Consider the following 22,981-nt stretch of genomic DNA (forward strand, 5'->3'; position numbering starts at 1 on the left):
TCTTCTCTTACTACTAAATTACCCAAATTTGAGTCATATATACATACATACATATGTGTGTGTGTGAAAATTAGCATAACATATTAAAAAAGAAGATTACAATTTATGTGGACGTGAGATTAGATGTTGCAGATCAACTTTTCTCCGCTATTCTTTCTGTCTATTTCTTTTTCTTTGTATATATGTATGGGGTTATATATATATACACACACCTCTCTTATACATCTACTTAATTAATTTGTATAGATTCGTATTAAATTCAATATTCTCACTTTGGAGATTGAATTTTTCGGAGATAACATAAACAAGAGCATCTTACTTATCTTGATGAGGGAATAATGAATATACATACTTATAATAGTTTTATATATTATTCTTTTTTTCGCTTTAAATTTATATATGTAGTATATATATATATATATTAGATCTCTATGCAGAGAGCACTCGGATCTTTGAGTGTATATGGGCTCCAAGTGGAACCAGGCTTTTCTTTTCAATTTATTATTTTCCCTTTTTATTTATTAATTTCCATAATTTTCTTTTTTTATGTAATTTAATTCTGTGGGTTGTAAAGTCTTTCTATTTCTAAAGTTTTAGGAAACTTTTATTAAAAAAAAACGAATAGTCTTTGATGCGCATCCTTCGTAAAGGGCACATCTTGTTGGCCTCAATTTGCATATATATATATATATATATATATATATGTGTGTGTGTGTGTGTCCGTACAACCGTTTCTTGTGTTCTCCTTGTCGACGTTGAAATATTGGAAGATCGTAACGCCCATAACGCACAATATACATCTCAATTTACGCTTCACGACATTGGCGAAACTTTTTTTTTCCTCTATCTTATAATTTACTTATCATTGAACAAAACATTTAATTATTCGAATGAATTCTAAGGGAACGATTTTATATGAATAAAATCAGCAATTAATTATATTAAATACCCATTTATAGATCGAACTATAAGCCAAACAAGATTATGTTTGATTTGAGTTTGTTTTCGGGATTTGAAAAATGTGGAATTAAATTACAAATAAATTGATCAATTCTCATTATTGAGATTTTTAGATTAGGGTTTGAGTTTTAGTTAGTAAGATAAGAACAGACAAATGGTCGTTTGCACCCAAATGTTTTTATATTTTATGAATTATACTAATCATAATAAATTCTTAAACGTTGTAATTAAGATTCCTTTCCCGAAAATGATTGTAAGATTCCTTCCATATTTTTTTTTCCGTAACAGACAGTTAAAACTTCATCTAAATTCTAAAACTCGAACCTAATTACATAAAAATAATATTTTTACTGTATTAGTAACTCGTTGAAGTGAAATCCATGCATTTTAATTGTGTAATAAATAGAAAATAATAGTCAAGACAAAAAATTTACTCTAGTAATTAAATATGTCTTATTAAACTCGAAAATTAATTTACATTTCTCTAGATCGAGGACAATTCGATTGTATCGAGATGTTTGGTTTGTATATAAATTTGTTCTTTGAATCTGTTTTTATATAATAAAAAAGACCGGATAATTATTAAATAACTAGAATTAATAAGTTAAAACTATTATAAGCTTGATTAATTAACTTCATACCATACGATTATACTTTTGTTCCTTCCAAACCATATGATTATACTTGTGAAACAAAAACATATAACCAAAAAAAAAACATATAAATTTAGGAAATAACCAAAAAAGGGGGGAAAGATAATTAAAGATAAGAAATGAAAAATTAAATAGAGATGGTGAGTCCAAAAATGTCATTTAGCGAGTTCAAGATTTAGTTGGGAAGTCGACACGTGGCAAGCACTCCGATCTTCTAATGGGCGCCGGTTCTCATGTCCGGTCGTGATTTTTTTTTTTTAATTATTCAATCAATCATTACTCTTTTTTTTTCACCTTTTTGAGTGGACCGGACCCACCCACTCATTATATTTCAGCCATTAAAATTTAATTATATACATTATAATATATGTGTGTACACAGGCGAGTATGTTTTGATTGCCACTAAATCATGCAATACATAGAACATTAATAATAAATCATGTACATTAGTACAAATATGTTACATATTAAATTTTCTCTCATGTAAAAAAGTATTCTCTTGGTAATTTTTTTTAGTGGTTATAAAATATTTTGATTGAAAAGAAAAATGTCACAAGTCATTTACCAAACATAAGTCAATAATTGTTTTTCGGAATTTTATACATTATTGTTTTTGTTTAAATATGCAAGAGTAAATGCGGTCTATCACATAGAACATATAACTAAATATCGTGTTGAAGCAATGATGGGGACGTTGAACACTTTTTGTACTTTTATTGTCTATACGTATCGACTTGTCATTGAGTCGTTGTATTATATTGGTGTTGATTTTAGTTTCAGATAATCATTTTAAGATTGGCCACAAAAAAAATAACAAAAAATAAAATAAAATAATCACGTTTAAGATTAATTCACAAGTCTATTTTATGCTTGTGTATGTATTTAATACGTGCATGTGTATGTACGCATGGTATATATATATATATAACCAATTATAAAGTTGTAGATTAATGTATGTAATCCCCGTGACAATATAAGTCCACCCAATTTGATCTCCCAACCTTTGCTTTGGTAAGCAACAAAGTACTAAATTTAAGTAAACTTGCTCCGATCCAACTTGATGCATTAATTATTAAGTTGGCTTAAAAAGATGAATTTAATTAGGTCATATAATTTATCTATATTATCATAATATATGGTATATTGATATAATAAATTATCCTCTCTCTATACACACACACACACACACGTATATATACATATATATATCATGGCAAGTCCTTTTTTTTTGTTATTCTTCATCTATTTAGTAATATGCCTATAATGTTGAGCGTGTTAATTACGTGTGTTGGTTTATAGTTAAAGTTATCTCATTAATTAGGTGAAATGAGCTTTCAACTATAATTTTCCTATTATGGTAATAATATTTCTAGAACATTGATTGTTTGGAATCCAAACAGAGAAAATCTTTTTTCATTTATTGAGCTTTATGTAGTCAAATTATACAAATACAACATCTTTCATTTGACCGTTTTTTTTTACTGCAGTAATAATAAAATTTTGCGAATGTTCAATATAATTTTACAGAGTTTTTTTTTAAATTTACCTAAGATTTTCAAAGTGTGTATGCGTGTGCGTGTGTGTGTATATATCTATACACACACATATGGGTAATGAAATTAAAACAAAAAAAAAAAAAACACGCGTGGAAAGTAGAAAATTGGTGGGATGCAATCTTCAATTTGCAAAGGAGCACTTGTGAGATCACAAATTGCCACAAGCCAAATCCATCATCATCCTCTCTCTCTCTCTCTACACACACGCACATATATAAGATGTTTCTTAACTCAAATTTTCTAAGTTATCTTCGTCCGCATCATCTTTTCATCCTCAATAATAATTTTTTACTGTTTTTTAAAAGGTAAATAATTGAAGGATGATGATGATTAGATACCACTCTCTGTAAGACGTTTGTACTGATTGGTTAATTTTTTTTACTCGGTCTTCTGCGTTCGACACATCAAAAACCTTTATTTGTACAATTTGACACGCACACTCGTGTATTTGGTCACGTATGTTTGTGTCATGACATCATCAAACCACGATATATATATATATATAGTAATATTTAGAAACTGTTATTTTGAAGTTAGGGTTGGAGTAAAATTTCAATGGCTTTTTCGTAGGATAACGGCACTCATTCCAGTCTTGATATATTGTATGAATTCTTGAATATCCAACGCTAAAATTCGAATTACATAAATTGTTTTTCTAAGAAAACATACTTTGGTTTTTATTTCTTGGGTTTCAAGCAAAAAACCCAACATGATTGAATGATAAAATTCATATTATGACAAACGGCCATATATCATTACATAAACGACAACACATGCAGTATCGTAACTTATACTTGTCGTGAAAACAATTCTGTAAAATTTGGCAATTTTACGGCGTAGATATTCGTCTGTATACGAGTTTAACTACACACACACACACACACACACACACATATATATATATATATATACATAATGCACGCTAGATGGCGTGATTATGAAATGAATTTCTAAGTGTGCGTGTGTGTTTTCAATGCAGACGTGACGGAAATAAAGTGATAAAGAGGAAGATCTTCCATCAGTAACGTTTTGTCGTCTCTCTTAAAATTATGCCCCCCCCCCAAACCTCTAACCAGATATTTAAATAATTTTCTTTTTGTAGTTTTAATCATATATATACATATATATGTGTGTGTAGGTATGTGCATATACGTAGACATCTAAATCATTTCGAATCTCTATACTTGACATTTTAGACAAAAACAAATAATGGGAGGAGATAAAGACCGGAAATTAGGTGTATTATTGGCACCAATGCATACAGGTATAGGGGTCTATATATATAGATTGATATATATAGTTTCGTGCATAGTGAATTGGTGGCTATAATTATAAAGAATGTGAACGGAGAAGGTGAACCCATGCCTAATACGTATGCTTGTTGCCACCTTTTGTTTTAGGGTTTTTGGGTGTGGAAATATTTGTGATCCACGTTTCTTTTAATCATTTGATATTTTATTATAATAATTAACAGCGAAGAGAATAGAATTAATCTTTCCGGATGAAAAAACCATAAAATTTTATTGAACTATGTTGAATTAATGTCATATATTCTACAACAGTATATATACAACTTTTTTTAGACCACGAAATTATCATAACAAGGTTCAATTAACAAATAATACATTTTCTGATAAGTATAAATATTATGTCAACCGATAAAAAGAAATGATGAGAATCGGAGCAGATATTAGTAATTTTGTACAGAATTTAAATTTACATATTATTATATGTTTTTATTTGTGAACTATATGCTATGTAATTAGAAATTTACTAAAAGTAAAACTAAAATATATATTTAAACTCATTATAACGACAACAATTACATTAGGATTTGTTAAAATTTATAGAGTTAAAGAGATTAATTATACACAACCATACTATTGAGTTGATCCATATATTTTATCCAAAAAAAAATAAGTTGATCCATATAATTTGCTTTGAATTTTTTGTATTTTTTATTTTATCGTTTTTAATGTTTTAGCACCTAGAGGATTTTTAATATTTTGTTCTTGAGATATGAATCCTTGATTTTCTGAAAATCGGGATGTGTGAAAAGCAACCATTTTTAATATTGTTTTGCCTTTTTAATATACTATCCTTTTTATATTTTCAGTATTTATATATTTTTTTATCACTTTTGGAAATCGCATATGGTTGAGTCACCATACATATACACTACTGTTTCCCATTTTTCAAGTGGACTGAATTTAAGCAAATATATTTTAAATATAAAATTGATTATTTTTAATAATAGAGGAACATAAATCAATCAATTATTATTATTATTGTTGTTGTTGTTACTCGTAAATTTTCTTTGAGAACGAAGATATATTAATTTTCACCAAAAAAAAGATATATTAATTGGCATTGCCCCAAATTGTTCATGGCTTTTTTTTTTTGGTAAAAGTGATTTGTATTAATATAGTAGATAATTAGATATAATTTACATCCAGCCAAGAAACTGTCAACAAAATCATAGATAACCCATGAACAAGTGGTACAAAAGGATGCTTCTTAAAGCATCATTTACTCATATTGTTCATGGCTTTTAGTTTAGTGATTTGAAAAAAAAAATATATATAATAAAAACGAATTTTAAACCTAACATTTCATGAAAATCTTCTTAATAATGACATGAGAAAGTCAATATGGAAAATAGTTTATTCGGACCTAAAATTATTAACGAGGTCTAAAGTTCTTAATTAGCAAAAAAAAAATGTATATTATAAGGTTTTCGCAAGTCGGACAAATCTCGAAATAATTTGACCAAAGGAACAAAAGGCTAAAAGAATAAAACTAATATATTCGATTCCGGGCAAATCTACTATAAAAACATTCAAATCATGCGATATTCATGGTCCAAAACATAACTAAATAAATTTAAAAATATAAATGAAAATATAATACTATTTTAATCAGAAAATATAATACTAATGAAAATAAAAATATTGTTGTCGCATTAGATTGTTTTACTATAATAATAATAATAATAATAAAATAAAATAAATTAGGTGCTCAATGATTATGATTTAATTAGTTTTGCAGACAATTCTATCGTTTTTCGTGAGTGGAAGAAAATATTTTATATCATATTTGAAATCATTGTGAGCTTGAAAATCTCAACATATCATATCATTATAGGTGATATATATATATATATATATATATATATCCACTTGATATCAAAAAATAAATATTGGATAAAAAAAACATATAAAATATTATAAATGTTTTTTATTTTAAAATTTAAAATTTTAATTATCAAAACTTTTTGGAAACTATGGTCATATCTCCCAATTGTATTTTCTATAAGACAGTTGCATATATATACCAAAATAAATGAAATAGGTAAAAAAAAAAAAAAGGTTCAAGATCCTTGGTTACTAAGATTTTAATGGCATGTATAAATATTTGATCTAGCAGAAACTATGATAAAATAAAATTTGATAATTACAAGGAATGAACCGCCATCATTGTGATAACATCAACTCATGAAAAAAAAATCTAAAATAATGAAGATAGATATGCATGATTAACTAGTTAAATCACAATCATGCTTATGATGTCTAAAGCATTTGCTCAGCAATGATGTAATACAACACTTCCTTTTGTTACATTTTACTGTTTCAAAATGCATTCATTATGCATTGCTCCAATGAAATTTATTAGGGTTTCCTTTATCCCAAAAAAACGAAAATTATTAGGGTTTCAAAATATTTCGGATATTGTGATTTTGGCATTGCTAAATAAGTCTAAATCATCATAAATAGTATTGTAATGAAAAAAAAATCATGTCCTAAATATTGGATTGTGTCGACGAAAAATGTTTAATAACCTATACAAAAATATTGTCGTCTAACCTATACAAATCATGAGCTTTTTTCTGTTGGAATGAACAATTTTTTTGTCGTATATTAATGTTTTTGTAAATTAATTTGTCTCGGATATTTGTGTAAATACTTAATTAAAACATATTTCGAATATGATATCCTCAAATCTTGCTAGGTATGTATGGATATCGTAGAAATTTGCGGAATGATGTGATCTTTTATTAATAATAAAATGAACTATAAATACATGAAAGTCTCAAATTGAATAAGTAAATTAGAGATTACATCAAATATTCATAAATCTCTCTAAATCTCTATTTTCTAGATTTGATCTTTACGATAGGATATATCTCATCATATTCTTCATATATCTTAACATCCCCTCAAGTTGGAGTATGAAAAATCATGAAACGTCCAATTATTGAAAAGATGATAAAACGCATGCCGCTTGAACCACATCACCTTGGAACTTATGTCAATAGAAGACATAACTGAAAAAAAAAATCAAACGAACGACTGCGCTGTAAATTTGACAACACGCATAAAAGAACCGTTCGATGATAACAAAAAAAGATGACAATCGTGATGCAAAAAAGATTTTCAGTAATAATTTTGATTCATCCGAGATTGAAAAACAATTACGCGAAAGCGTTTTAATGACAACAAATTTTTGCAAGACTAAGATAATTTTGTGGTTATGCGAATAATCTTTTGAAATATGTGATATTATGAGAGAAAATTAAAAATAAAATAAAATAAAATAAAATGACTCCCTTATTTTTAATAAAAAACTTAAAACAATATTACCATTGGATTCGGTATATCATCTTCGTCTTCATTTTCACTTTCCTTATCAACAAACATTTTTCATGAAGATGAAAAAAAAAATAGAAAAAGAATCGAAACTTTGATACCATGTAGAAATTTGCGGAATGATATGATTTTTTTATTAATAATCAAATGAATTATAAATACATGAGAGTCTCAAATTAAATAAGTAAATTAGATATTACATTAAATATTCATAAAATTTTCTAAATCTCTATTTTCTATATCTGATAAGATCTTTATGATATGATATATCTCATAATATTATTTATATATCTCAAGAGATATATCTGATAATATTTTTTATATATCTCAACACACATGTAGTATAATACTCTACATGTATGTATGTATGCTCATCATGCAAGTACTTGTGCTTTTATAGATAATAGGCTATCCTGGTCGGGCCAGATATTTATGTGGGGGTAGCCCACTTGGACTATAATCTATAGCCCTAATTATTTGTGCCATTATTATGATCACATCGGCTCGATCGGACCTTGTAACGAGTCACTTTTTTCTTTTTCATTTTAGACGACATTTAGACGGTCCAAATGTCATTTTAAAAACCTTGCACTTGAAAAATCATGTTAGTCAAATATCAAGTTTCGGTATTTAGAGTTAAATTTCCTATATATAAAAACAATAACGACGACATGCCCATATACATATGTTACAATGGTTTGAATTCTACGTGATTATTGTTATAAAATATAAAATTAGATGCTAACAAAATGTTACAAGCGAAACAATAGGTGTAGTACTAAATTATTAATTCATATATGTCACAGTTTTTTCCTCCCATGGTTTGGATTCATGTGGTATACATAGAATTTCGTTATTAGGCTTTTGAGTTTTGACGATGTGATAAATTTAACTTTTACCATTTGGCATTCACCCTTTACCAAAAAAAAAAAAAAACTTTTACCATTGTCAATGGAAACATTAAAATGGGCAGCCCGTGTACATATTAGACCAAATTTTCATTCAATAAATAAGACTCATTGGCTATAACTAATTAATTGGGCTCCGGCCCATAAAGATCTCAGATCCGGTGGGACATCGAAGAAGAATACTGAAGAGGCAAATGCGTGTAGGAGAAGATCGGCGGCGATATGGCGGCGGCGGCGGGATTAGCGCCGGGGCTGTCGCGGGAGCTGAAGAAGATTCTGGAATTTCGTACGGACATTCCGGATTTGGGTTAATTCTCTTAATTATTTGATTTTTTTTTTAAAAAAAAACTTGCTCATGCAATGCTTGTGTCGGAAGCATAGTGTCATAATCTATTTCTGTTCGATTGAGAGCAACCTTCTCTCTGGGGTTTTATTACAGAACAAGCGAGAGAGATCAAGGAAGCGATTTCCGAATCTTATTTGTTCTTTTTTTTTTTACGGTTTCTGTTTGATCGGAATCCGAGGCAGTTCACGAGATTGGTCCGGTCGGAAAATGGGGGAGTGGAGGGCGCACGTGGGGATGGTGGGGGTTCAACTGTTGAACGGAGGGTACCACGTCATCACCAAATCGGCACTCGACGTGGGCGTGAACGAGTTCGTCTTCTGCGTCTTTCGCGATCTCATCGCTCTCTCCATCCTCCTCCCCCTCGCCTTCTTCCTCGATAAGTATGTCTTGATTTTATTTTCATCGGATCGTCTTTTGTTAGATCCACACTTCGATTTAGCGTTTAGATTGTACGGAATTTTAGGATATCGGATTCCCGTGGTTCAGAATTCATCGTCGGACCGAACATGTTCGGAATCCGAGGTTCGGAATTTTAGGATATGGGACGAGCCAGACGCAAGGAGCACTAAACTCTAACCCTAGGCAATGAGGGCGAAACGAATATCCGTAGATATAGGCTCTCGCCATCTGACATCTGAATCCGAAGGTCGGGTTCTCGCCATCGTCGGTTCCCAACTCCTTCCGTCGATGGACCAGTGCCCACAATTTACAGATAGGACCGGATATCCGATTTTTCGAATTTATTTGTCCGGTTGTTGGTTCAATTGAAACAAGTGATGGTCATGGTAAAAATCCTCGGATCATTTCTAAAGGTTTCAGTTCTTGGTTCGCAGAAAGACCAGACCGCCTATGAACAGACGCTTTCTCTTGACCTTCATCTTCCTCGGATTGACAGGGTAAGTCCTTTCTCCTCGATCTATAATCCGAAAGATATCGTTTTCGGACAACTCTTATAGACATCGATCCATATCTTAAATCTACGACAGGATATTCGGCAACCAGCTCTTGTTCCTTATCGGTCTAAACTACACGAACCCGACATATGCTGCAGCCATTCAGCCATCTATCCCCGTCTTCACTTTCATCCTCGCTGTCATGATGGGGTAAGTATCAGAAACCGATCATTTTCTCATTCTCTTGCAAACCCGAAAAACTGAACGTAACCCTCCGTTCTCAACCTGTCATTCTGCAGCACAGAGAGAATGAACTTATTCAGGTTGGAAGGTCAAGCTAAGATCGGGGGCACGGTTATTTGTGTTGTTGGAGCGGTACTGATGGTTTTGTTCCGTGGCCCGGCTTTGTTCGGGGAAAGAGATGTCGAGTTTTCGGTACATAACGATATACAGGCAAGCAGAAAGGGTGAACCATCTTCCGGACAATGGCACTTCGGAGTTCTGTGCTTGGTCGGGAACTGTGCTTCCATGGCTGCTTTCCTTGCCATTCAGGTATCTGGTCTGAACCCATAACTATGGAAGATCCGACCAGTGAACGAACATGTTCTTCCTCTAACCGATCTTTCTTGTTCTGGTATAAACACATCAGGCTCCACTTCTGAAGAAGTACAAAGCGAATCTTTCAGTAACAGCTTACTCTTATTTCTTCGGAACGCTGTTCATGGTGATCGCAGCTATTTTCATGACCAGCGACTCTACCATGGATTGGAATCTCACGCAATCTGAGTTATTGGCAGTTCTCTATGCTGTAGGCTCTTGATACTATATACATACACACACACTAAATGTATACACACATCCCTTCCAGGGTTCCTTTCCAATGAGTGGCTTATTGCTTCTTCTATGAAGGGAGTTATTGCTTCTGCACTCAACTATGGTCTTTTGACATGGTCGAACAAGATCTTGGGGCCATCATTGGTTGCTCTCTACAACCCTCTTCAACCTGCAGCATCGGCCTTTTTGTCCAGAATCTTCCTAGGAAACCCCATCTATTTGGGAAGGTTTCGCCCGTTTCTCTTTCTTTTTGATACTCTTACGTTGAATCTGAAGGTTGCCCTTTTCTTACAAGCTGATTCTTCTTCTCCTTCTTCTTCTTCTTCTTCTGTTGTTAGCATTGTAGGCGGATTTGCGATCATTTTGGGCCTCTACTGCGTCACTTGGGCATCCTACAGAGAAAGGAATGCAACTGCAGGTTCCATCCCGACTACCGAAAAGGAATCTGAACCATTGATGAACCAAGACCACACTAACAAGACAGCAGTAGGGCATCTCTTCACAAGAACAGCTCCTGTCTCTTCACCGAAATCTGCCAAATGACCTTGAAGATTTTTCTAGTTTTGGTCTGTACTCATCCCTTCTCGTTTTCCTCTGCAATCACAAGTAACATTAGATGGGTTGAATTCTTCCGACTTTGACAATGTTATATACATATATATGTATAGTCCTATAGTCATGAATTCGTTCATCGTCTGTTATTAGAACCACACGCCCTGGTCCATGAGCGCATCCTGGATGTCAAAGCCAGAGGCTTTCATCTGATAGAGAAGCTTAATGGCCTCAACATAAAATCCATTCTGTGTATAACATGTGACCATAGCGTTCCACTTCCACCAGGTAATATTTCTATCGCCCTTTGTACGTTCAAACGCCTTCTCCGCATCTCTCACCAGCCCGTATTTACCATACATTTCAACCAGCCCGATTTCGACGAAACAATCTGATTCAAACCCGAGCTTTATGACATTAGCATGAACTTGCTGCCCACATCTTTCTCCATTGCTCATCCAAGCACATGCCTTTAAGACGTTATAGAAAACCGATACATTGTTCTTGATCCCATTCCTGCCCATTTCGATGAAATTGTGGATAACCTCGTGGAACTGTCCTCCTCTACAGTCGTTAGCAATCTTCGCTGCCCAAGCAATGGTGTTGGTATGTGATAGCTGGTCGAACACAAGGTTAGCATCTTCCGAACAACCGAGTCTCCCATATAAATGCATCAAGGAACTCGATAGATATAAATCCTTGGTGACAAATCCCAATTTGAGACACAAGGCATGAACCTGCTTCCCTGAGTCCAAATCTCCGACCAAGACACAAGCTTTAAGAACACGGGCCATGATCCAAGCCGGAAGATCCCAAGCACCATCCTGGTGTCTCAAAAGAGCTGAAAACAGAGCAATCGCGTCGTCGTAATCACCAGCTTCAACGCACCCCGGAATCACAATAGCCCAGGAATGAAAATTTCTGTCGGGCATTTTATCGAACAGTTGGCGGGCGATGTTCCAGTGACCACACGATACGTGCATCAGAAGGAGACGGTTGAGCAAAGCCATTGTCGGCCTTAAGCCGGAGTTCACGATATGAATTTGGAGCTCATACGCTCCACGACCGTTACACGTCGCGGTGCATTCCTCAGCCAAGGTAGAGTAGAGATCCTCTGTCACAGGGAGAGAGAGACTGGTTGTCAGCCGAAGGATGTCGGAAACTGAGCAACGAGAATCAGCTTGTTGCATGATTCCATTGCTACGGCCACCATAATCTCCGATCAAGCGTTCGGTGACGATGGGTTTTGGGTTCTGGATTATGGGTTCTGCTTGAAGCTTCACGCTTTTGCGGTTTCGTTTGGGTCGCCGGAGAGAGAGTTGGGGTCGGAGGCTGGCGTCATCTCCCAAGCTCCGGACGGCGGAGTGATTGACCGGAAGAGCAGGAGGAGTCGCCGGCGGTAAAACCAAATCAGTAACTCCCATCGAATTTCTACTCAATGGAAAAAAAAAAACGCAAGAAAAAAAAGAACGAAACAGGACAAAGGAATGAACCAGAGAAAAGACCTGCGTTTATAGGACGTTGGGTGTGAGATGCACGGAAACGATGTCGTTCAATAGAGTTCCGGTGAGGAACGACGGATATGGTCAGAGAATTATCGCCGGCCGGTGGCGATTTGCGGCCGGAGATTATGCGACGGTGGAGAATCGAGTCGATCGATTTCGGTTCCCATGCTCAGCTCTCCACAGCTTCTCTATATCTTTATTCACTATGATCGTCGATCTGTGAGCCCTAATTTCACCTGGATTCAGCTGAATTTAACTGCAAAATGGCGGGATAAGTTGAGGGTTTTATCCCAAAACCATAAACCCTAATTTTGATTTGTTACTGTTCTCTTATAAAAAAGGGATTTGAAAATGGAATCCAAAGTCTGACATTTATTTCTATAGAGAAGATGAGTTGTTCTTATCTCTTCTCCGGCAATACTTTCTCCTCCGTTGAGTGGCGGAGAGATGCTTCTCTCCGGCGGCGAGCCTATCTCCCGTATCCGGCGGCGGATCTCCCGCCGGTGTTGGTTTTTTGTCTGTAGTCATTCCTGATCGTATCTGATCCTTCTATCGCTAAGCATATATTGAAGGACAACTCAAAAGCTTATTCCAAGGTAAATTCTAACTCTTTGTTTGTGATTTTTCCTAGCAGGGAATATATAACCGCCTCTTTTCTTGTTTTCCGTCTTCCTTATATCTTTCAATTTCAACTTTTTAGGGGATTTTAGCTGAAATTCTCGATTTTGTCATGGGAAAAGGACTCATACCTGCTGATGGCGAAATATGGCGTGTAAGAAGGCGGGCTATAGTCCCTGCATTACATCAGAAGGTATGTGTAAAAAAACGAAAAGTCAAATACTTCACATGGTTTCGTGATTCTTTCGAGCTGAAAATATAGTCATCATTTACATTTGCATTTCTTGCTTAGTATGTAGCAGCTATGATCAACTTGTTTGGACGGAGAGATGCTTCTCTCCGGCGGCGAGCCTATCTCCCGTATCCGGCGGCGATTCTCCGGCAGCAGCCTTACTCGCTCTCTCGATCCGCCGGAATATTCGCCGCAGCAAACGAAAGTGTTGATAAACCATCGGTTGAGATGAGGAACTGCTTTCCTCCTCTTTTCACCGGAGACAACGGTAACAATGGCAGCGGACGCAACGGTGGCGGCGAAGGTGGTGGTTGGTGGTGGCGTAACAGCGACGGCGAGAATTCCGATGATTCTTCGTTGCGATTCTTCTTCTTTGTTTCCTTGGTTTTGTCTTGCCTCTTCTTCAATTTCCAGTTATCAGCGACCACCGCCATAGCCAGAGCTCCGGTGACGGATAACGACGGAGCGACCGAGAAAGAGACGGTTTGGGAAGTGAAAGGAAGCAAATGGAAGCAACTCGCTCCGGATTTCGTCAGAGATGAGTTCGTCTCTGCATCATCATCCTTCGAATTATCATCTTCTCTGTCTCCCCAAAATCTCCTGACGCTATGCAAAAATCTTCTGATTCAGTTCCTTCTTCCCGAAGGTTTCCCAAACAGCGTCACCTCCGATTACTTGGACTATTCTCTCTGGCGAGGCGTTCAGGGCATTGCGAGCCAAATCAGCGGCATTCTCGCCACTCAGGTAGAAGACGAAGACATTGTCCCCTGTTCGTTCTGTGCCTCTGTCGTTCAGACATTTTCGTGGGCAGTTGGTGTTCATCTGTTGTTGTTGTCTGCTAGTCTTTGCTTTATGCAGTTGGATTGGGGAAAGGAACGATTCCCACGGCTGCAGCCATCAATTGGGTGCTTAAAGATGGAATTGGGTATCTCAGTAAGATAATGTTGTCCAAATACGGCCGCCATTTCGATGTTCATCCCAAGGGATGGCGGTTATTTGCCGATCTTCTCGAAAATGCTGCTTTCGGGTTGGAGATGCTGACTCCGGTCTTTCCTCAGTTGTTCGTCGTGATCGGTGCTGCTGCTGGTGCAGGCCGGTCTGCTGCTGCATTGATTCAGGTCAGCATAGTGAGTGGTCAGTGTAGGAAAGGCCTTAAGGCTAGTCCAGTGTTCTGTTTTCATGGTTTAAATTCAAGATCGTGTTTTTTCAACTCTTGAAGATCTGGTAGTAAGTCTGAAAATATGAAATTGGGTTGAAGAACCTTTTTTTATTGCCGATCGAGTCTTGACTTCTGTCTGGAAAGGTCTTAAGGCTAGTCCAGTGTTCTGTTGTCATAGTTTAAGCGCAAGATTGTGTTTTTTCAACTCTTGAAAATCTGTTAATAACTCAGAAAACATGAAATTGGATTGAAGAACTAATCTTCCTCTGAAATTTGGTTCTCATTTGCTTCTCCCCAGGCTGCTACAAGGAGTTGCTTTTATGCTGGTTTTGCTTCTCAAAGAAACTTTGCCGAGGTATATCTTTGCTCTTGGATCATTTATAAGTTTCCAAATTGCTCTTGCTACTTAAAAAAGAAACCTTTCTCTTCTCTCTCTTGGATGGATCATTGTTTGCAGGTGATTGCTAAGGGAGAAGCTCAAGGAATGGTGAGCAAGTCGATTGGCATGCTGTTCGGTATAGCGCTTGCCAATTACGTTGGGACCTCCGCAAGTCTCGCGCTCGTTTCATTCAGTGTCGTGACATGGATTCATATGTATACCAATCTTAAATCCTACCAATGCATCCAGCTCAGGACTCTAAACCCATATCGTGCAAGTAATGGCTTTCCCCCCAAAAAGTCGTGCAATTCAGTCACCATCTTGTGAATATATAATCTAAGAAAAATCAAAATTATATACATATATATTGTCATTACAGGTTTGGTTTTCAGCGAGTATCTCATCAGCGGCCAAGCCCCTCTGATCAAAGATGTCAATAACGAGGAACCCCTCTTCCCGGCTGACAGGTTCCTTAACATAAAATCTCCAGACAAGGTGATTTGTAATCTCCAATCAAAAAGATCTAAACTTTCTTGAAGAAAGAGAGTTCTATATTCTGATTTTTTTTTTCAATCTGCATTGTTCAGATTCAAGAGCCATTGTTATCATCAGATGCAAAAGCTGCGGCCGCAGATATTGAACAACGGCTTTTGTTGGGATCAAAGCTCAGTGATGTAATCCACAACAAGGAAGAAGCTATCGCACTATTTGAGCTGTATCATGACGAAGGCTACATTCTAACAGAACACAAAGGGAGATTCTGTGTAAGTGACAAAAAACACTTTTCTTAACTCATCGACCCGACAAAGTTTCATTTCTTAGATTCAAAAACAACAACAACAACAACAACGTCTTAATCCCAAATTTATTTAGCGGTCGCATGAATTTTCCATCTCTTAATCTGGGTATACCCCTATATTTCTTTTTCTCTTTTATTACCTATGTTCTCTACTTTTTTAAACGGATCGTATATCGATCTATTTTTACATTTTCAAACCACCTTAACATTCATCTCGTAATTTCTCTTCTATATTTGCTACTCCTATTTTATCTCAAATACTCTCATTTCAAATTCTACCAGTTCTTGTGTGTTCTCACATCCATTGCAATATCCTATCTCGGTCGCTGCCCAGCATTCGCTACCATATATGCCAATGGAGATGATGCTCATATCGATGATATCGCGTTCTGTAACATGCAGGTGATGCTAAAGGAGAGCTCGACGCCAAAAGACATGTTGAAGTCGTTGTTTCAAGTGAACTATCTCTACTGGTTGGAGAAGCAAGCGGGAATGGAAGCTACAGGTACGGATGCAGAGTGCAGACCAGGTGGCCGGCTTCACTCGTCTTTAGATTATGTAAGAAGAGAGTTCGAACATGTCAGAACCGACAGCGAATCTGTTGGTTGGGTCACTGACGGCCTCATTGCTCGACCTCTTCCCAACAGAATCCGACCAGGTCACTTTTCTCCTTCATCAAATTCATAAATATATAAAAAATGCTTGAAGTTTCTTGGGGTTTTACTTATCTGTGAAATTTCCCAAAAAAAAAAAAGTTTCTTTTCTGCCTTGTATTTTTAGATTCTATATGTAGTTAATTTTCCTTTTTTTTTAATTATGTTGTTTCTAGACATTAGTTTCCAATCTCCACAATGCATGTCTTACGAATTTACTTTAGTTAAGTAGTTTATGTTTGTTCTGTTCATTCCACCTTTTTGGTTCTCCTGTTATCAATTTACAATGCACACATTATTGCATTGGATCGAATAATTAACAAAATAATAATAATAATAATAATAATAATAATAATAATAATAATAATAATAATAATAATAATAATAATAATAATAATAATAATAATAATAATAATAATAATAATAATAATAATAATAATAATAATAATAATAATAATAATAATAATAATAATAATAATAATAATAATAATAATAATAATAATAATAATAATAATAATAATAATAATAATAATAATAATAATAGCAATTTGTGTGTCGTTATATTCAAAAAAATAAGGCAGGAAATTGCTTTGTAACCGTTTCAGAAAAGGCCCATTTAATTTTCAATTGGCCCATGACCTTTACTGCTGCTAGTCCGAACAGGCCCAATATTTTGTTTATCACTTTTTTATTTGATTTTGTTTTGTTTTTAAAAAATTACAGATATTCTGTTATTTTTGTTTTTAAAAAAAATATACTGGAATTGCATTTTTGAAGAGTGAGATTAGCAATCTTCATTTATATTCCCAATGGTTCGACCACCAAAATCATATCAATCTGTTTTTTTTCTTAATAATACGGAATATAAATATGTAGTGAAATCATATCAATACGATCGTTAAATATATAATTGTACGTTGTGGTTTAAATAACCAAATACACGTATTTAAATAAGCATGCAATTCAAGTGAAAAAATATACCTATTTTTTTTTTCCTTTTGTCAAGTTAATAGCAGCAACTACAGATAATGAATCTATGTTGGTGCATGTTCCCCTCTCTCTCTCTCTCGGCAGGTTTTCCATCGTCTCCACCGCGCCAACCTTTCTCTAACATTTTATCGTCTCCCAATCATTTCACTCCCACATTTTCTTGGGTTTCCTCTGCTTCTTACCCCGCAACTGAGGTTTCCCCTGTTTCCGGGTACTTTTTCTTCTTCTTCTTCTGGGGTTTTCCTCCTCTCTTTTTTTTCTTTCAATGGTTATGGCATTTCCTATTTCGTATTCCCCGAGTTTCGTCAAACCGATGACGAACTCTAGAAGAACGAAGCTCTTCGCGTGCTCCTCTTCGAATGGTAGAGATCCCGCCGACGACAATGGCGTGAGGAGCGTCGATAAACTTCTGGAGGAGAAGCGCCGAGCTGAATTGTCTGCTCGGATTGCTTCTGGGGAATTCACCGTTCGCAAATCTAGGTATTCTCTCTTCCGTTTCTACCCCGAAATTCGGAGGCTCGATAGTAATTGCGGCATAAAAATGTTCTGATTCAGCGGTACTGAAGTGGGTTTTGGTGGTAATCGTCGAAATCAGTAAAGTGATCGAGTTTGGTACTAGGTCTGAAGAAATTTAGGTTAAGTGATCTTCAATCCGAAGTACGAGGTTTACTTCAGTGTTACTGTAGTTCGAACATAAAGATCCATTCTCTGGAATTTGCTCTTCATTCTTTCCTAAAAATCATGGGTATTTTAGTAGAAACAAATGCATGAAGATAAGATTTGATTTGGAATATCAAGGAACGTATGCATGAGCTTTGATTCCTCAGTTCAGTTTGCTAATGATCAACGGGTGATAAGGTATTCATTCCAGCCACTGATGTGATGAAATTAGGATTGTCTGCAATATCTAGGTTTCCAGAGATAGAATGATTTATGGATAATTTTCTTCGTTTAGTTGGAAATTCAATCAGAGAAATGCACCCTGTTGACTTGGTTAAGGTTTAAGATTTGTAGATATTTGTACTGCTCAAAACTATAATAAGAAAACCATGGAAGTCATTGGATATAATTTGAGTAATGGTATGATATCAGCTTTTTAGGAAACTGGTTTGAAACTTGAAAGTATCCTTCAAAAACATGCTTTTATATTATACTTCTCAGAGTCTCTTGCCTGATAAACCTGCTTCTGTTTGTTTTTCTTTGTTACAAGTTTTCCATCCACAGTGAAGAATGGTTTATCAAAGCTTGGAATTCCAGTCGGTATTCTGGATTTCTTGTTTAAGGGCGTTGAAGCTAGCGAGGACTACCCTAAAATTCCCGAGGCGAAGGGATCGATCCGTGCTGTTCGAAATGAACCTTTTTTCATCCCTTTGTACGAGCTTTACATTACATATGGAGGAATTTTCAGGTTGACTTTTGGACCAAAGGTTTGTTTTTTCTTTTTAAAATTTTTTGTCTTTTAATTAAGAGAAATAGTTTTGAGCATGAATGAGGATCCAGTCTTGTGTTGGTTTTTTGTCTGTAGTCATTCCTGATCGTATCTGATCCTTCTATCGCTAAGCATATATTGAAGGACAACTCAAAAGCTTATTCCAAGGTAAATTCTAACTCTTTGTTTGTGATTTTTCCTAGCAGGGAATATATAACCGCCTCTTTTCTTGTTTTCCGTCTTCCTTATATCTTTCAATTTCAACTTTTTAGGGGATTTTAGCTGAAATTCTCGATTTTGTCATGGGAAAAGGACTCATACCTGCTGATGGCGAAATATGGCGTGTAAGAAGGCGGGCTATAGTCCCTGCATTACATCAGAAGGTATGTGTAAAAAAACGAAAAGTCAAATACTTCACATGGTTTCGTGATTCTTTCGAGCTGAAAATATAGTCATCATTTACATTTGCATTTCTTGCTTAGTATGTAGCAGCTATGATCAACTTGTTTGGAGAAGCTTCTGATAGGCTTTGCCAGAAGCTAAATGCTGCTGCATCAACAGGAGAACAAGTAGAGATGGAATCGCTCTTTTCACGTTTGACCCTTGATATTATTGGCAAGGCAGTTTTCAATTATGACTTTGATTCGCTAACTAATGATACTGGTGTGATTGAGGTATTGCTTTCTATTGTACTTTCGTTTTATTTTTTTTGGTTAATTACATTTTTCTGAAATTTTCATCTTGTTCGGTTGCATCCCTTTTGATGGAAGCTTTTTCTTTCTCTAATGCTAGGCAGTTTACACTCTTTTAAGAGAAGCTGAAGATCGAAGTGTTTCACCTATTCCTGTATGGGACATACCCATCTGGAAAGATATTTCACCAAGGCAGAGGAAAGTTACATCTGCTCTGAAATTGATCAATAACACGCTGGATGATTTGATTGCAACATGCAAGGTACACACCCTTGGTGAATTATGCTGAGGGAAAGATGATCCTCCTCTTTGATTCTAGATATTCCTTTCTTCTTTCAGTATAATTCTTTGATTCTAGGTACACTTTGCATGTCGATTTCAACTATTTGTTGGTGAAAACATCATATCCGCAGACCTCAAAATGCTTACATACAATGGTGGTCTTTTCTATTTTGTTATATCTTTTTCAATAGGAATACGGATGAAAAGAGAGAATAACAATCAATTCTCAACAAAAAAGAAGAAAAATCTGTTAATATTGATAATGTAAACTTATGCTAATTTGACAATTCTACTAACTTTATCATGTTGGTTATGACTCTCATTTCCTGAGCCACTGGTATGATTATTGAAGTCGGTTGTTGGCACAAGCCATTTGCCTTTCTGCTATAAACTAAGGATATTGCATGACCCTTTAACCTTTGACCCATCTCTCCATTTTCTTATTTCCGGTTGCCCCTGACAGAGATTGGTTGAAAAAGAGGAGCTGCAATTTCACGAGGAATACATGAACGAACAAGATCCTAGCATACTTCACTTCCTTTTAGCATCGGGAGATGATGTATGTATTGGTATGGTATCTTTCTGCTTCATCATGCTTAAAGGTGAACCAATCTTTCACTAAATTTGTTCAGGTCTCGAGCAAACAACTTCGTGATGATTTGATGACAATGCTCATTGCCGGGCATGAAACCTCGGCTGCAGTCTTGACATGGACCTTCTACCTCTTAACAAAAGTAGTGTGCATGTCAATACTGCTTCAGTTTTTTTTACACTCGAAAGAGGAATAGCAAATTTAGCAGTACTGTACTTGCCCATGGTAGTAAAATTATCTCTTCGGCTTAATGATATATAGCTTGTTAGCGTTTCAGGAACCCAGTGTAGTCACCAAACTCCAAGAAGAGGTATGTATGTATATATGTATGTATTGTTCTTGCATACAATCTTATAGAAAATATTTGTTGAGAAATATATATTTTTAGATTTTTTTTTATTCTTTGTCAGGTCGATTCTGTTATTGGGGATAGGTGGCCAACCATAGAAGATATGAAGAAGCTCAAGTACACTACCCGAGTCATCAATGAAGTAAAGGGGATCAAAATCTTTTGCTCCGGCAATGTTCTTTTGACAACCTTTGACGTTCTTGCAGCTTGATGTTGTTGTTTTTTCGAATTTCGCAGTCGTTGAGGCTATATCCACAACCACCAGTATTAATCCGACGATCTCAAGAGAATGATGTGCTTGGACAGTATCCTATAACAAGGTTGAATTTTTCAATATCAGTATCTTAATTCTTCTTCATTTCATTTACTCATTATACCACTTACAAAAAAGTGAAAGAAAACGAGCTTCACCTGTAAAGCTTAGAACCAAGGCTAAATTTGAAAAGGGCAATGATAATGTAATGACCGCTTGTGTTTGGAAAAACTTAAATAGGGGAGAAGATATATTCATCTCTGTTTGGAATCTTCATCGGAGTCCACTGCTTTGGGATGAGGCCGAGAAGTTCAATCCCGAGAGATGGCCTCTAGATGGACCAAACCCGAACGAGACTAACCAAAACTTCTGGTATTGTTACATCCTTTGAGTTATCACATGATTATCTTCCACAATATCTATACGAAAACCGAACTAACACCAATGGCATTTTTCTTCGCCCAGTTACTTACCCTTTGGTGGAGGACCACGGAAATGCGTAGGCGACATGTTTGCTTCATTTGAGGTAAAGAATAAACTAAAAACCGGAGAAAAAAAAAACTCCTGCAAAGTTTTCCATGGATATATGACTTTACCATTACAAAGAAACTGATAGGATCGGAATCGGCCCTATCGTAGAAAACGATAAAGATCTAAACTTTTGCATAATTCAGGAAACGGAATACAATTGTTAGTAGTATGCAACCTCAATCTATCTCTTTGATCAATGCCCGTTTATACAAATGTGTATGTATTATCTAAATATCCTAACTTTCCAATAACTAAAAATTTCTAAAATCTATGAGTCTAATCAGAATCTAGCCATGAGCTGTATTAACCAAGACAACAAGCTTTTGTTCATTTTTTATTGCTCGTTTGTTAGAAAGATCTCTTTTTTTACGTAGACGGTGGTTGCGGTGGCTATGCTTATTCGAAGATTTGAATTCCAGATAGCACCTGGGGCTCCCCCGGTAAGCCATGAGCAATCAATCTCAGTACATTACATTCTTGTTTCGAATTCGAAAAGAGATTCACAAAGATTTGAAGATGAACCAAATCTTGATATGAATTCTCGTTACATTCTTGTTTCGAATTCGAAAAAAGATGCAAAATATTTGAGAAATGGACTGAATCTTGAATCTTAATGAAACAACATATGCAGGTGAGAATGACTACAGGAGCTACCATACACACAACGGAAGGGCTGAAAATGGCAGTAACCGGAAGAACCAAACCACCTCCTCCTCCGGCCATACCCTCTCTTCCAGTAGCCGGAATGGAAGCTTCTGGACCTTCCCGAGACGAAGTTTCCTCGGCTCGTTCTTGACCCTTTTCGGCATTTTGCATAAACAGAAACTTGCAGAAGGGAAAGAAACGGAAACGTCAGAGAAATCCATTGTGCATCCGTGTAAGCTGTCCTGTCCGCCCGTACGACAAATGCAGCAGTTGTTGGACATGTCTTAGCTTCTGATCACATATATATATATATATATATATAAGATACGGAAATGCAAAGAATAGCCTTTTTATTGCAAAATGTACAGAACCACCGCAGTCACCCTTTGTGGCTTTACGATCAAAATGCGAACATTGAAATGTAAATTTCATCACATTCTTTTTCACTTCCACGAGTTTTAAGTTTTTCTAATTGAGAAAATCCATACTTTTTGGACGTAATTTATTTTTAGTGTAATTAATAAA

General features: G+C 35.5%; 4 protein-coding genes and 1 long non-coding RNA gene across 8 annotated transcripts; 4 read left to right on the forward strand and 1 right to left on the reverse strand.

The window, feature by feature from the left end:
* Positions 1-8,880: 8,880 nt before the first annotated feature.
* LOC104814398 (WAT1-related protein At3g45870) lies at positions 8,881-11,487 on the forward strand. Of its 4 annotated transcripts, none has more exons than XM_010542417.2 (7): positions 8,881-9,030; positions 9,252-9,449; positions 9,903-9,965; positions 10,056-10,172; positions 10,262-10,514; positions 10,612-10,770; positions 10,872-11,487. In XM_010542417.2, exons 1-7 carry the CDS (start codon positions 8,918-8,920, stop codon positions 11,337-11,339), a joined length of 1,371 nt encoding a protein of 456 aa, XP_010540719.1. In that variant the 5' UTR covers positions 8,881-8,917; the 3' UTR covers positions 11,340-11,487. The 4 variants fall into 4 exon arrangements, with proteins under 4 accessions (XP_010540719.1, XP_010540720.1, XP_010540718.1 ...); XM_010542418.2 differs by having other exon boundaries at positions 8,882-9,009; positions 10,872-11,485; XM_010542419.2 differs by having other exon boundaries at positions 8,944-9,449; positions 10,872-11,023; positions 11,135-11,485.
* On the reverse strand, positions 11,416-13,144 carry LOC104814397 (pentatricopeptide repeat-containing protein At1g31790). The gene has a single exon (XM_010542415.2). The coding sequence runs from the start codon at positions 12,770-12,772 to the stop codon at positions 11,498-11,500; it is 1,275 nt and encodes a 424-aa protein (XP_010540717.1). The 5' UTR covers positions 12,773-13,144; the 3' UTR covers positions 11,416-11,497.
* Positions 13,145-13,152: 8 nt separating this feature from the next.
* On the forward strand, positions 13,153-16,911 carry LOC104814396 (protein root UVB sensitive 1, chloroplastic). Its single transcript, XM_010542412.1, has 8 exons — positions 13,153-13,300; positions 13,801-14,447; positions 14,546-14,821; positions 15,161-15,217; positions 15,320-15,518; positions 15,621-15,736; positions 15,829-16,005; positions 16,443-16,911. The coding sequence occupies exons 1-8, from the start codon at positions 13,243-13,245 to the stop codon at positions 16,725-16,727; spliced, it is 1,815 nt and encodes a 604-aa protein (XP_010540714.1). The 5' UTR covers positions 13,153-13,242; the 3' UTR covers positions 16,728-16,911.
* On the forward strand, positions 13,365-13,793 carry LOC104814395. The gene is made up of 3 exons (XR_771907.1): positions 13,365-13,449; positions 13,554-13,664; positions 13,764-13,793. It is a non-coding gene; the product is annotated as an uncharacterized LOC104814395 (long non-coding RNA).
* Positions 16,912-17,723: 812 nt separating the features above from the next.
* Positions 17,724-22,906, forward strand: LOC104814399 (protein LUTEIN DEFICIENT 5, chloroplastic). The gene is made up of 15 exons (XM_010542420.1): positions 17,724-18,163; positions 18,894-19,110; positions 19,209-19,280; positions 19,385-19,495; positions 19,595-19,786; positions 19,905-20,066; positions 20,550-20,645; positions 20,719-20,820; positions 20,956-20,988; positions 21,089-21,169; positions 21,265-21,347; positions 21,521-21,652; positions 21,746-21,806; positions 22,186-22,251; positions 22,443-22,906. The coding sequence occupies exons 1-15, from the start codon at positions 17,949-17,951 to the stop codon at positions 22,605-22,607; spliced, it is 1,788 nt and encodes a 595-aa protein (XP_010540722.1). The 5' UTR covers positions 17,724-17,948; the 3' UTR covers positions 22,608-22,906.
* Positions 22,907-22,981: the final 75 nt, after the last annotated feature.

Source organism: Tarenaya hassleriana, unplaced genomic scaffold, assembly GCF_000463585.1.
Source record: "Tarenaya hassleriana unplaced genomic scaffold, ASM46358v1 Cleome21, whole genome shotgun sequence".
In the NCBI taxonomy this organism is placed as follows: Eukaryota; Viridiplantae; Streptophyta; class Magnoliopsida; order Brassicales; family Cleomaceae; genus Tarenaya; species Tarenaya hassleriana.